Here is a 15,409-nt window from a genome sequence, read left to right on the forward strand (position 1 = left end):
ATGGTAAAACTGCCAAAAAATAGGTGTGCAAAGCTTGTAGCATCATACTCAAAAGACAAGGCTGTAATTGGTGCCAAAGGTGCTTCAACAAACTACTGAGCTAATGCTGTGAATACTTATGTAGATGTGATTTTTTTTTCCGTTTTTTATTTTTAATACGTTTGTAAAGATTACCAACTAACTTCTTTCACGTTTTCATTATGGGGTATGGTTTAAAGAAATTTGAGGAAAATAATGAATTTAATCCATTTTGGAATAAGGCTGTAACATAAAACGTGGAAAAAGTGAAGCACTGTGAAAACTTTCCGGATGCACCGTAGAATCTGTGGGAGAAGGTGTGAAAACTTGCTTGTGGCTCCTGCAACCAAAATTTCCAAGTAACTTGGTAATTTGGATCGCAAAGTAGCAAAAATTTTAGTTGGGAGGGAAGATAATATAGCCAAAACCGAACAGAGTGTAAACAAAGAGGATAACATGATTCCAGGCTACAGACATCAACCCTGCCATCTCCACACCCCTCCCCAGTATCCAATCCTCATGTAGGTGCTAATATAACCCAGTGTTTAAATACTTCCTGCGTTCCACAATGAATTGCAAAAACTAGAGAGGTCAGCAATGGTAGCACACATTCGGCTCTATAGTGTTTCCTGAAAAATAACACAGTCATAAAAGAAACACACTAGCAGCCACTGTTAAACTCGTTTAGGTTATTCACCAGACATACCCTGCACCAACAACTTTGCATGCCTTCTTACCTGTGCCTGGCTGAGAGGGTTGTGAACTCTGAGCTGTAGCAACAGATGCTGGACACTGTATGCTCTGCACACTTTTTGTCTTCTGAGGCAGAGGCCGAGCAGCAAGAAGGGCTTGTTTGCTCAGCTCCATCAGTTCCTTCCCAAAAAAGGCTTCCTATTAGCGATGCAAAAAACCAAAAAAAAAAAAAAAAAAAACACACATTATGAGAATGCATTTTTAAAACTTAAAAATTTCTTAACAAAAATCCCTATATAAAGAGATCATCAGCTGCCACAAAAATCGATAATGAACATAATGATTTATGCGCAGCAACGCCAGCCCCCAGATACTCCTGTATAGTGATTAATTTCTTTTTTTCTGACACCCTACAGTCTGCTTTGGCAAAAGAATCCAACAACATGGTAGTGAACATAAAATTCCAGCCAAGACTGTACAAGGTATCAAACTACATTTTAATGGTCGACATAAAGAAGCAGATGGCTCATAATGTTACTGACTACAGTAGCTATATTCCCATCTCAACTTCCTTCTGGATAATTTATGAGCGGGATGAAGAGTTTTAAAAGGAAAGTATTTGAACACCTTGGATTTCAAGAATCTAAAATTAAATGTTTTTAGGGCGTTTGTGCTATGTGCTTGGATCTGTCTGTCTTTAAGATTTTTTTTGGAATAGACAAGATACATTACTCTTTGTTGCAAACTGAGTTCCTACTAAAATGTAACCATGGAGGTGTAACCCTAATACAACTTACTAAATACTTTACCTGAAGGTATGCTGGGAACATGTCTTCAAGTTTGCTCTTTTTTCGCCCTCTTCGTTTCTTTTTCTCATCTGCCTCTGTAGGTCCTGGCTCGGCACCACCTTCTGTAGGTATCTCTAGAACTAGAATCGCCATGTAAAAAAACAGATTAATTCACAGCCTAAATTGTTCAGAAAATTAAAGCTTAATACCAAAAAATTTTATGGAACTGATCAAGACAGATATTAGTGACAAAAAGGAAGCCAGTAGGGAACTCTACATCATAGAAACATAGTTTGTGCTTTAATAAACCTCAGTCTGTGCTATGTTTCTTGTTTAACACATGTACTTGTGCAGTCCTACCATCATCTGGATGAGTCTGGTCTTGGCCTTGGCTCTCACGGAAGGCTTCCAAGAAAGCTGCATGCCCTTTTTTTGACCGCGTATGGGTTTTTCTCTGTCTAATCATGAAGCCACCAATACCTAGGAGGCAATAGTAGTGAGTTCAGTTCACAATCAATAGTAACTATACAATCAAAATAACTCGCTATGACCAATACCTGGCCTATATGGCTTTCTCTTCTTTTTTTTCACATCTTCAGAATCTTCATTTCCCTTTCCAGTCTCCATTTCCTTTCCACCGTCTCGGTCAGGGCTGCCAGGAGGTTCTAACTTGATGTCACACTCCATGGATTCATTATTGCACCCTGAAATACACAAAATATCAAGAAGTGCAACAATAGTTTTGACAGCACAAAAGCGCAGTGAGCATTGAAAGTGAATGTAAACCCTAAAACTAAAATTCCTAAGTGCAATTTCATGCATGTATGTGTTAATTGTTGAAAATCAAATAATTTAAACTAATTTCCATGGTTTTTTTTAGCTAAAGCTACTACCTGTTTAGGCAGCATGACAGTCACTCCCTTCTGCAGGCTGACAGCCCTAAGATAGTCCCTTGCAATTACCAGCAGCAGTCAGTCTTGTCTGCACCTGCTTTCAGTGGGACTACTAGACACGGTGCCAAGCACAGCATCCTTGTAGCCTCACTGCTGTCAGCAAGGCACATACTCTGTTTACTCCACCAGCATGACTGATGGCAGCTTACTGTTTTACTTGTCCTCAGTGGGTAAATGAGCTAAAGGAGGGGTCAGCAGAAAAGGAGAGCGCTGAGATACCTGCCTGCATTTTGAACATAGATTGGCAAGCTTTGTGAGGCATGTATTCTAATATACCCTGGCAAGGTTAAATCAAGAAGCAATGCACCCATGTGTACGATGGTGGGCACATGTTAAACCTTTTTGCTGCGAGAGTCGTTTTTGCACACTTTTTAAAAATCATTTTAGACCTGAAGTATACACAAACTCCCCAAATATTACATATTTTCTAAAAGCAGACAACCTAGATTAGAGAAATTCAGTAAAAAAAAAAAACACACACTAAAGTGAATTTTAAGTGCAAACAAACTCCATAAATATGAAACGATAGTCTGGTGCGCTACAACATTAAATCACTTAAAGAGGAAGTAAACCCTCCTCTACAACTTGTACCTATAGGTAAGCCTATATTAAGGCTTACCTATAGGTACTGTAAATATCTCCAAAACATGCACCGTTTAGGAGATATTTACTTTGCATGCAGCCAGTGACACTGGCGCATGTGCTCTGAAGGAATGGCCGCTCATGCCGTTCCTTCAGAGCCCCGTGCCGTTACCGTCGGCTCCCGCGCGCAAGCGCGGGAATGATGTAATCGCAGCTCCAGCTAATCAGATGGCCGGATGCCGCAAACCCGGAAGAAGGGCGACAGAACATGTCGCCCATAGACAGGTTAAGCGGTCGGCACTGCGGGGCTTCGTTCTTAGGTAAGTATTTCATAATGAGCTAGTATGCGATGCATATTAGCTCATTATGTGTTTTTCTTTCAGCTGTTTCGTTAAAAAAAAAAAATAAATAATAATTGGAGGTTTACAACATCTTTAAATTATCAAAACAAACAAAGTGACAAAACTAAAAATCAAAGGTGTACTCCAACGAGTGTGCCTTATGATACATGGGTGTACATCTTAACATAAACCACTCGTGGTGTATATAAGATAAAGTGCAATATTCCTAAAAAATGTGCAAAAAGTCCCATCCAAGGTGTTCAAAATATAGTCCAGAACTTTAAATCATAAACACAAATGTGAACAACTCCAAACGATGGGATGAAATACGATGAAATAGGTGCTCCAAAACAAAAACACACGTCAGGTGCCTGTGTCTGGTGTCCCACCACCTAAGGGATTTACTTCTTACCAGCAGGTAGAAGTTATATGGGCAGAAAAACAGCCACCTCAAAAGGTATTGACTCCTGGTACTGTGAGAGATGATACACTATTCCCACACCTCGTGACAAAGATATGTGAGGCCTCAATAAATAACCCAAATGTTAGGGAAATATAAAAAGACAAGGTTGCACCTAGTAAATAGATACCCAACATGCCAAACCTTAAATTTATATGGGCTTGTGAAATAGCGACAAACTTCAGTAACATAGATTTTCAATAGGCGATGCTTAAAAAGCCCCCTTCTAGATCATTAGTGTTATGGAGGAGGTCTTGTGCTAGAATTATTACTCTAACTCTGGAATGTGAGGCGATAAGTAAAATGTGTATTGCAATTGACGTTTCCATGCGTAGATGCCCCCAAAGCGCGCGTTTACATTTGCACGTGTGTATGTAGGCGCCTCAAAAAAATAGTACATCATGGGACATAGAGCAGCTTTATTAACCCTTAAGTACAGGAATGTCCCAATATACTAAATATGAAGGCAATGCGGCAACAAGCCAACAGGCCCCAAAAACCAAACTAGAAACCGAAAAGAACCACAGGTAGCAGCTTTGCAAACTAGAGCTAATGAAGCTTGATGACGGATAGCAAAGGAACCACCTACAATCCTGGTAAAATGAGCAGTCACCAAGCCATCACCAAGGTAGAACCTTTTTCAAATCGTAAGCTGATGAATCTAACAGGTACTAGTAGATTTGCTAGCTGCGTAACCCTCTCCTTGGTCCCTGGGGAAATACATAGAGAATCTGATTGCCAAGCACGGTAGTCGACTTCAGTTAAATCCTGATAGCACGAACCACATCTACAGTGGAGAGATTGGCCCTTTGGTGACTGAGGTTTAGGACAAAAAGGTAAGACCATGTCCAGGTTGAGATGGTAGGCAGGAAACACCTTTGTCAAAAAAGACTGTGCAGCTCAAAGAACCACCTTGTCATGGTGGAGTACCATAAATTGCTCCATGCAAGAAATTCCCCATCGTTATAAAGGCCTACCAGCCAAAGTGATCGCAACTAGAAACACTATCTTCTGCATCAAAAGAGCCAAAAGGAAGTCTCCAAAGACTCAGTTTTTGTAAAACCGAAAGAACCAAATTTAGATGCTATGTGGTCAATGTAGGTCTGACCAGAAAAGGTACGCACAAAGGAACAAAAAGCAAAATGCCTCCAAAAAAATGCCAAGGCCAAAATATGTCCTTTAGACCGCATTCACATTGATCCGACTTGTCAGGTGACTTGTCAGCCTGACAAGTCGCGGTCCGTCACGTTCCCATTGTGTAGTACAGGAGCCGTTCTAATAGGAGCGACACAAGTCGCTCTGACTTAGAAAAAGGGTCCTGTACTACTTCGGGGCGACCTGGAGGCGACTTGCATAGACATTTTATGAAGTCCGTGTAAGTCGCGCTGCACGCGACTTCACAGGTCGCCCCCTAAGTCGGAGCGACCTAGTGTGAACCGGCACTTAATCATACTCAAGACAAACTGAATATCAACCCCCCACCCCCACAAAGCCCACAACATAACTTGAAAGGATGAAAATTTCTAGCTTCACACCATGCAATATAAGATTTCCAGGTCCGTATTAAATCTTCCACAAAGCCTTCCTAACTTTTCAAAGAGTAAGAACAACAGAATCAGACTCCTCTGTCTCTTAAGACACTGGCTTCAATAGCCATGCTGGTAGAGCCAGCAACCGTAAGGAAGGATTGAAGATCGAACCTTACAACAGGAGGTATGGACAATCTGAAATTACCAAAGGCATGTCAACTGAAACTGTTCACAATGCCAGATTACTAGGTTCACCAGGGCAATTAGAAACATTAGTATTCCTTCCACCCAATTCCTGCGAAGACGACATGGAAGAAACTGTAGCAGAGTGAAGGCTACATCGGGGGAACTGGTCCCATGGTGTCTTCTGAGCATCCACTGCAAAAAAAAAAAAATTGTGCCCCAATAGTTAGAGCTGTTGGTCCCCCGGGCTGCCCTCAGAGGCACAGGAAAGGAAAATACATGTAGGAAGAAAGGCAACGGAAGGGGCAATAAGAAAAAAAGATGCAGGATTAAAAAAAGGAAGAAGAGCAGGGGAGTATGTCAACCAGTGCAGCTTATCCCCAACCAAGCCAAGTGTGAGCACACTACACGCCAGCCCCAGAACTAGGCTCCTATCCCTCAAAAAATACCCCCCAAAAAAAAAAAAACCAGGGGAGAAAGGGGGGGAGCAACTGGCTATGCAGGGGAACCAGCAGAAGTACCTAGGGCAGTGATGGCGAACCTCGGCAGCCCAGATGTTTTGAAACTACATTCCCATGATGCTAAACTACACTGCAAATTGCATGAGCATCATGGGAAATCAGTTCCAAAATATCCGGGATGCTAAGGTTCACCATCATGGACCTCGGGCCTTTCTCCAGTCCAGCTGCAGATGCAGGGGGTCCAATCTTTACCCTGCATGGCAGAAAGCATCCAGAGGGCATTCAGCAGCTAAATTTCTGAGTTTGGGTTCACTGCCCTGGACCTGTAAAGCACCCTGCTAGAAAACACCTGTAGGAATGGATTTGGAAAGAACCAGTCTCCTGATTCCAGAGCTTCATAGCAGTGACCATCTTAGGACAATAGTTATACCTAGGTGCAGATTTCGTCCAATCACTTGTAGGTGATTTATAACCCTGTTCAAAAGACTTTTTAAAGCGGCTTTGTGACCTTTGATATACAACAAAAAAAGTTTTATACAGCATTCTACCGAAGCATCTCAGTGCAACAAGCATACCTTCTGCCTTCTGCTCTTCACATTCTGCATCATCCTTTCTTTCCTCAGATGCCCCATGCTCTGGACCATCCAAGAAAATCTCTCCACCAGTACTTAGCCGAGAGCGCCTAGGTTTCTTTTTCTGGATGGGAGATAAGGTGAGACTGCGCAGCAAAGCCATTCCGGCCTCGGTCAGCCAAACTCCTTCAAATCGGAAATATTGAGGCTCTACTATATATATAAAAAAAAGAAAAAAAAAAAAAAAGGTGAAAATAAAACCATGTACAATTATTAATTTTATGAAATAATGCTGCACAAAATAGTAATTCCAAATAATAGTACTTACCTGGCTCCTTAAACTTTACTGGGCTGGGTGGAAGGATTATAGGCGCTACATTGTGCAAAAAAAAAAAAAGACAGCTTTAAAATTTTTAAGTAAATGTTTTTCCTGCCCCCACCATACAATGCCATACTAAAATACACAGCAAAGAACCCCAAAACATGATACATACGAAGTGGTTTCACAATGAACGGCTGACAAGCTGCACAATCAAAGCCTTCATCTGCTGCCTGTTCTACCTCATCTTCTGTAAACAGGTTCTCACACACGGCATGGAGCCACCTATACACAACAGAAAGAAAGAAGCATTTTAGGTTCTGTTCATACTGTAAGAATGAAGACACTAACAGAATACAGGACAAAAAAAAAAAAAAAAAAAACTTGCCTTTCACAGTTCTGACACTGTATCAGGAGATCACCTTCTAAGTAGTTGAGATGGCAAACTGGGCAGCAAACCAAACTAGCACAGGGTGCACAGTGTGCATAGTTATTCTGCCACTCCGCATGAAAGCCTGGGCTAATAGATCCACACTGCATGCAGCAAACACACCTGCAAGACAAAAACATGTTTTAATGTCGACCGTTTAAATCAAACTGAAGCATCGGATAAATCTAGTGTAATTTTAACTTTTGATTTACATTGCATGCCCATAAAACAACATGCAATCTCTATTTTCACATTTCCTTGCAATATGCAGGAGAACAGAAAAAAAACAACCAAAAGTGCATTTGCCAATATAAAAAAAAGCAACAAACCACACAAAAACTTTGGGCAAGCTAGGGTAAACCATATATAAACATATTCCTGATGTATATTATAAAAAAAAAATTTAAAAAAAGGATTCAGCGAGAACTGCAGAGGTCAAACATATGGCGGAACTCACGCATAAAGGATAACAAAAATGTAGAGGGCAATTTGAAATATCCAACATATCTAAAAGCTACATCTTTTTTTCCACTGGAATTTTTTTTTAAAGAAAAGTTTCAGGCATCGGTATATTATACATAGCTACATTGGTCTAACTTGGACCAATTTAACTATGCATATACCATACCTGGTCAATGCCCCTGGAAGAAGAAATCAATTAAGTAGACGCTGCTACTCCACAGATTCCCACTTGCTTCCAGGTCTAATACCAAGCAGCCACATCCCTGTTTACTACACTTTACAGGAGGTTGGCCGCTCAGCACAGGTGTCATTCAGAGAATGAATGAATGCAAAGCATTTGCTGATTGGACAAGCTCGAGAGGTGGGGCAGTGATGTCACAATCTTCACCTCGTCCAATCAGAAAAAAAAATTTGCATTCATTCAGAAAATGCAAAGCCTTCTCTGAACTGCGACCGTGCCAAGCAGCTGACCTCCTATGTTCACAATGCATCAGGCCACACGCTCAACACAGGACCCAGAAGCAAGTGGAGATCAATTGAGTAGTGATGTCTACTTCAATGATTTCCAGCTTCCACGGGCATTGGTCACATATGGACCTCTACCACGCCCCCAGGGTGCTTACAGCCAGAGGTTAGACACATTTTCTTAATCAGGACAATTATCTAATATAGTAATAGCGTTTAACACTCAATCAACATACATTCTGCAGAGAATTGTGAATAGTCAGGTAAGTGTACTTTACTGCGTTAGAGGCATTGCATATCGCTTCAGCAAAAAAGGCCAGCCTGTTTACATTTAGTTCCACTTCAAAAGAATTTTGAATTAAAGCAGAGTTCCACCCAAAAGTGGAACTTCCGCCTTAAGGCCTCATGACCCCCTGACATGCGCCCACTTCCGCTCAGGCTGCCTAGGTGACTCAAGCGGAAGTTCTCCTCTCCCCCTTCCTTACTGCAATCTTCTGGGACACGTCACAGGTCCCACAAGATTGCCTGTCCACTCAGGACACCCAGCTGTGCTGCCGCAAGCTGTCATAACAGGTTGCCCACACTTGTTATGCTGGCGCTGTGGGGAGAAGGGGGAGAAGAGGGAGAGGAGCAAGGCTCCCGCTGGCCGCATAGCTGGATCCTGGGAAAGGTGTGTGTATTAAAAGTCAGCAGCTACACTTTTTGTAGCTGACTTTTAATAAAACACAAAAATGGGTGGAACTCCACTTTAAAGTGATTGTAGAGGAAGAAGTTTTTTTTTATCTTAGTGCATTCTATGCATTACAATAAAAAAATCCTGTGTGTGCAGTAGCCCCTTTAGTCCTCCCAAATACTTACTTGAGCCTCATCTAGATTCAGCGAGGTTGTAGGAGCGTCTCGGCTGCCTGGGACTCCCCTCCTTATTGGCTGACACAGCAGCACAGCGCCATTGGCTCCCGCTGCTGTCAAAGTGAGTCAGTAAATGAGAGAAAAGGGGGGGGGGGCATGGGTCCATGTATAAATAGACACAGGGAGCTGCAGTTTTACTTAGGTGTCCCCATATCAAGCTGCTTGCTATGGGGGCACTCAACAGGAGGGAGGGGCCAGAAGCACCGAAGGGGGACCCAAGAAGAGGAGGATCCGGGTTGCTTTGTGCAAATCCACTGCACAGAACAGGTAAGTATAGATTATATACTAAGTATAGTATACTTACTATAGTAAATTATTTATATATATATATATATATATATATATATATATATATATATATATATATATATATATATATATATATATATATATATATATATATATATATATAGATCTAGATATAGATAGAATTTTCTAAAATCCAACGAGCCAGGAAACTAAAATTACCAGTAGGTCAGCAATAACAGCCTCCATATGGCTCTCAGTACAGGTTTCCAGTATACATACAGACTTCCAAAAGTAAGAATAACAACATTTTAAACCATATAGCTTGACAAGCCTTGACAGAACACTGCAGGCCACAACACCATTCCCCTAAAAATGAGTCCATTTTTTAAAATGTTGAACACGTGGCTACTACATTCAGGATATTAAATGGGTAAAAAAAAAAAAAAAAAAAAACTTACCATTTGCATTTCCAGCCGCCCTTGGGTACAGTGTGAAGAGGTGGGTCGAGGCAGTAGGTGTGGTAACTGATGTCGCAGTCATCACACAGAAGCAAGCGAGAGGGATCTGTGGCCTTGCCACACACTTCGCAGACAATGCACTCCACGCAACGCCAACCTTTCAGTAGCATCACTTTAGTAATCTAAATTAGAGAAAACAAAAACTCACTAAAATAAGATTTTTGTAAGCTGTACTTTTCTACTTAGAAAACACTTTTCCTGAGTATATTAAAACAGCACTAAAGAATAATTTTTTAAAAATGGTAATAAATTTGAAAAGAATAAATATTATTGCAGCTTACCAATTCTTACATAAGGTGGAAGCTTTTTTTTTTCGTTAGGCCTTTTTTCTTTAAAGTGGAACTAAACCCACCAATTTAACGGTTTCTCAAAACCTTACAATCAAGGCCTGCCATGCATGACGACTGTCACATATAGCTTGTGTTCTCAACTGACCTGTCAAGCCATTAATTGGCTGGTGTCATAACTGATATGTGCAGTACCATCATGGCAACTGCAGAGCAAACAGAGGCTAAGATGGCAACTTCCTTGGCTGTAAGCGATATAGCTCTGATTTAAACCCTAATTTTAGCTCAAACGAAAAAAACACAAAAATTGCAGGATCCAGTGCCTGAAGCAACATTCTAGACCATTCCCACAGCATAGGTTCCAAGAACGGCTCCCATGTTTTACTGAGGTTGCACTGATCTGGATACATAGCTTCTATTCACGGGATTAGATGGCATCAAGTTGGTTTAATAATTGGAGGATAAAATAAGAAAATGAAACCTAGTTAAGCAACGAGTGATTTCTCCATAGAGAAGAAGAGGTCCATTGCCTTCAGACACTAACATAATACTGAGGACTCTCAGAGTGGGGTAGGGTTATAAGGGAGGCACCCAAGGGGTGTGTGCTTTACCGGCATCAAATTACCTGAAAGTATGAGCCTATAATCAAGGGTTTATGAACACTGTGTCCTGTACTGTACAATTAGGATAAATAAATTAAGCTGGTCATACACTAGAAGATTTTTCGAAACAAATGTTCCTATGAAAATTCTCAGTGCATTTAAAGACTTTTTTGTCAGCAACAATCCATCAGTAACTTCCTACAACTGTCAAGGAAGCGAAGGTAAAAAAAAATGGATCTCTCCAAATTCCAGCAACAGATTACACGAGTACAATACCTTGGCATATGAGCCAGTTAACGCAGGTAAACAGGCAAAAAATACAAAGAAATGGGACCGAAAGCTTTAGAAAACACTAGATACTGGAACGGTTATTTGGGTATAATCCCTTGCATTACATATTAGCAGATGCAATGAACGGCAAAGAACTAGAGATGACAAAATTGAACACCGTATGGTGGCCACTCACTGCTAAGCTGCTTGAATACTCTAAAAAATGACATATATAAGGACACATGCTAAAAAATTATAAATATTTGTGGGAAAGCCCATATCAGCCTATCAGAAGCTACTGATTGCCTTCTAACACATAGGAAAACCTTTCCGATGATCCGTCAACAGAACCCCACAGAGCTTCCAATCATCTCTGATCAAGAAACAGAAAAGTAAGCAATGCTTATTCAATTCTCAACTAAAATTACATTTTCAGTGCTGTGGGGATGTACATATGTGCTCAAAAGTTTGCAGAATTTGTGAAATTTCGGCATGAATATTGAAAATATGACTGATCATGCCAAAAACTCTTATTTAAAGATAGTGATCATATGAAGCCATTTATAATCACATAGATGTTTGGCTCCTTTGTAAATATGGAGGATAACAGGAATAACCCAAATGGACCTGATCAAAAGTTTACATACCCAGTATGTTGGCCTTGGTACAGACACAAGGTGACACATGAAAGTTAAGATGGCAATTAAAAGTTGATTTCCCATATCTGTGGCTTTTTAAATTGCAATTAACATGTGTGTATCAATAGTCAATGAGTTTGTTAGCTCTCATATGGATGCACTGAGCAGGCCAGATACTGAGCCATGGGGAGCAAAAAAACTGTCAAAATAAAGTGTAACGTAATGGAACTTAATAATGATGGAAAAGGATATAAAAAGATATGCAAAGCCTTGAATATGCCAACCAGTACTGTTCAAACACTTATTAAGAAGTGGAAAATGAGGGCATCTCTTGATATCAAGCAAAGGTCACGTAGACCAAGAAAGATTGCAGCCACAACTGGCATTGGAATTGTTTGGGATACAAAGAAAAACCCACTGGTAAAACTCAGCAGAAATACAGGCTGCTCTGGAAAAAGATGGTGTGGTTGCTTCAAGGAGCACAATACAATACTTGAACAAAAATGAGCTGCATGGTCAAGTTGCTAGAAAGAAGCCTTTACTGTTCTAGTGTAGGGCTGCAACTAACGATTATTTTCATAATCGATTAGTTGGCCGATCATTGTTTCGATTAATCGGATAATGACCTAAACTTTCAAAGTGTGGTGTATAATTTAGTTATTATGTAAAGTTTAAAAAAAAAAAAAGAAGGGCAATTTATTCTTAAATATCTATATACAGTGGTAAACATAAATAACCAACTATATGGTTAGGGAGCAAAATCTCTAATCCACTCTCAGAATAACAGACAGAAGAGATATATTATATATAACATTAGAGGTTGAATCTGGTAAATATCAACAGACTCAGACCAAATTTTTTATTTAAAGAAAAAAATGTAAACTGTTTTGCAGATTTTGACAGAAGTGTAATATATTATATATGACAGACTCCCTTGTCATAGGCAGGTGGCGTGATAAAACGCTTGCTGACAATTATGCTGGCCATACATAAACAATGCATGCCTTCAAAAAAATGTTCATTTTAAGAACGTTCGTTGGATTTTGTAATCGTTTGTGGTAAAATACGAACATCGATTTGACCCCACTGTTACGGTAAAATTTGAAAGGGCAGAATAGAAAACTTCTTGGTCAAAGGAATTTTCAAGCAGTGTATGTGGTTTTCGTTCAGAAATTACATTCATTTTAAAACTTAATGTTAAAAGCAAGTAACATTTTCAAATGACATCCTTTCATTCAGCGAATGTACAAAGATTTTTCGTATGAATATTCTCATTCGAAAATCTATACTACATGTATTGGCAGCATAAGGCTCGGTTCACACCTTTGCAGTTTGCTTTTGATCCATTTCTGCAGTGCTTTTTGCTGTCCGTTTTGCATTTTTGCACCCGTAATTTTGCTGCGATTTGCATTTTACATTTTTTATGCTTTTTTTTTTTTGGGCTAATTTGTTGGACAGATTAAAAAAGGCAAATCGTGGCAAAAATGCACTACATGCTTTTCTGCAGCATCTCCATTGAAAATCTATTAAACCATAAAAGCAAAAAAAGCAACGTTTTACGTTAAAAAAGTCCTTGACCCATTCCAAATTCGCAGCGGCTGAAAAAAAGCTGTGAACGTGTCCCATAGGAAACCATGTTAAATGAACTGTAGTGCGTTTCTTTAAAAAGCACCAAAAACGCATAGGTGTGAACCAGGCCTAGAACGTTTAGTAGCAACAGCATGCTTTTTTGTATCACCTGTCATAATGCTGATCTTCCCTGCACACAGTCTTTAAAGTGAATTTTTTTAATTTTTTTAAACAACAAACATGTTATACTTACCTGCCCTGTGTATTGGTCTTGCACAGAGCAGCCCTGATTCCCCTCTTTTGGGGTCCCCCACCGACACTTCTTGCTCCTCCTGCATTCAGAGTGCCCCTATAGCAAGGTAAAAAAAAAAAACTTCTGCCTTTAGAACCACTCACTTCCTGCCCAGGACTACATGTCCCATTAGGCATTGCTCCTCACACGTTCACAAGTTCTCAGGCACTTACTGACATGTATGGATGGTGTACTGAGCTGGATGTGTACTGCACTGTGTTTTCTAACATCTATTCATGGTGTACTGAGCTGTATGTGTGCTTCATTGTATTTCCTGATATGTAAACAAAAAATAATTCTGCATGTAGGCCAACTAATCAGCTGACCGATTATGAAAATAGTTGACAACTATTTTCATAATCGATTAGTTGTCGATTAATCGATTAGTTGTTTTAGCCCTACTCTAGTGCAACTAAAAAGCCAGATTACAACATGCCCGACAACACCATACCCATAAGTAAGCTGCAGGTTCCTGGTGGGGGTCCAGGCTAAGTGCCATTCACTATCACACAGCAGGCTTTGACTTGATGTGTGGCTCCCAGGACACCTATCACTCTCTTCCTGACAACCCTGACACACTTCACAGCTGCTGACACTGTAATCTGGAGTGACGAGACCAAAATAGAGCTTTATGGTCACCACCATAAGCGCTCTGTTCGTAGAGGGGTCAACAAGGCCTATAGCGGCAAGAATACCATCCCCACTGTAAAGCATTGTGGTGGCTGACTGATGTTTTGGGCATGTGCGATTTCCAATGGCACAGATAATCTTGTGAAAATTTATGGCAAAATAAATGGAGCACGTTATCAGAAAACACTGGCACACAATTTGCATTATTCTCTACGAAAGCTGCACATGGGAAGCTCTTGGACTTTCCAGCACGACAACGGCCCTAAGCACAAGGCCACGTTGACCCCCCCCCCCAGTGGTTACAGTAGCAAAAGGTGAAGGTTCTGACGTGGCCATCACAGTCTCCTGACCTGAATATCATCTAGTCACTCTGGGGAGATCTCAAATGTGCAGTTCATGCAAGACGGCGAATACGTTGCATGTCCTGAATGCATTTTACCAAGACGAATGGGCAGCTATACCAAATGCAAGGATTTGAGGCCTCAGACAACTATTACAAAAGACTACACATGTTGTCATTGATGCTAAAAAGGGGCAATACACAGTATTTAATACAAGGGATATGTAGACTTTTGAAAGGGTGAATTAAATGATTTACTTGTTGCCAGGTTTTGTTTTAGAATTGTGCCATTCTGTTATGACCTATAGTTGAACATGAATCCCATAAAAAATAAAAACTTGGATTTTTGACTTACCGTAAAATCCATTTCTCTGATGTTCATTGATGGGCACAGCTCATGATCTTCATAACCATTGGGTTATACTGCCCCCTGACAGGAGCAGGACACTAGGCAGAAAAAAAGTCTGGCTATGCCTATGGCCAGTGCCAGAGGGTATACTCCCTCTCTCTGCTATAGGTACTCAGTTTTGTTACATGCAGTGTCAGAAGAATTACAACTCCACAGAGGGGTGGGTGCTGTGTCTGTCAATGATCATCAGAGAAATGGATTTTACGGTAAGTCAAAAATCCCATTCTCTCTTTCGTTGATTGACAGACACAGCTCCTGATCTGCATAACCATTGGAACATCCCAAAGCAGTGCTAAACATGAGGGGTGGGAACAGCAAAATAAATTCCCAAGGATAAACAGTAGCCAACCAAGCAACAGGAGCCCACCTGGAAAAAACAATACACCCTCAAAAAGGATCAGGTCCACATCCACTTTAAACAACTTTGTGAAAGTCTGCAC

General features: G+C 40.5%; 1 protein-coding gene across 2 annotated transcripts in view; it reads right to left on the reverse strand.

Annotated features, from left to right (window-relative positions):
* Nucleotides 1-15,409, reverse strand: part of KMT2D (lysine methyltransferase 2D) — a 340,114-nt gene that overhangs the window by 227,535 nt on the left and 97,170 nt on the right. For both annotated transcript variants that reach the window (XM_082246163.1, XM_082246162.1), the window contains exons 15-23: nucleotides 9,873-10,054; nucleotides 7,288-7,452; nucleotides 7,075-7,184; nucleotides 6,909-6,953; nucleotides 6,584-6,793; nucleotides 2,057-2,203; nucleotides 1,860-1,979; nucleotides 1,521-1,639; nucleotides 756-909 (exon numbers count right to left, since the gene is read on the reverse strand). In XM_082246163.1, coding sequence (XP_082102289.1) covers nucleotides 756-909; nucleotides 1,521-1,639; nucleotides 1,860-1,979; nucleotides 2,057-2,203; nucleotides 6,584-6,793; nucleotides 6,909-6,953; nucleotides 7,075-7,184; nucleotides 7,288-7,452; nucleotides 9,873-10,054 — 1,252 coding nt within the window. The remainder of the gene's footprint in view (nucleotides 1-755; nucleotides 910-1,520; nucleotides 1,640-1,859; nucleotides 1,980-2,056; nucleotides 2,204-6,583; nucleotides 6,794-6,908; nucleotides 6,954-7,074; nucleotides 7,185-7,287; nucleotides 7,453-9,872; nucleotides 10,055-15,409) is intronic.

The sequence above is a fragment of the Pelophylax lessonae genome (assembly GCF_965119305.1).
Source record: "Pelophylax lessonae genome assembly, chromosome: 2".
Taxonomy (NCBI): Eukaryota; Metazoa; Chordata; class Amphibia; order Anura; family Ranidae; genus Pelophylax; species Pelophylax lessonae.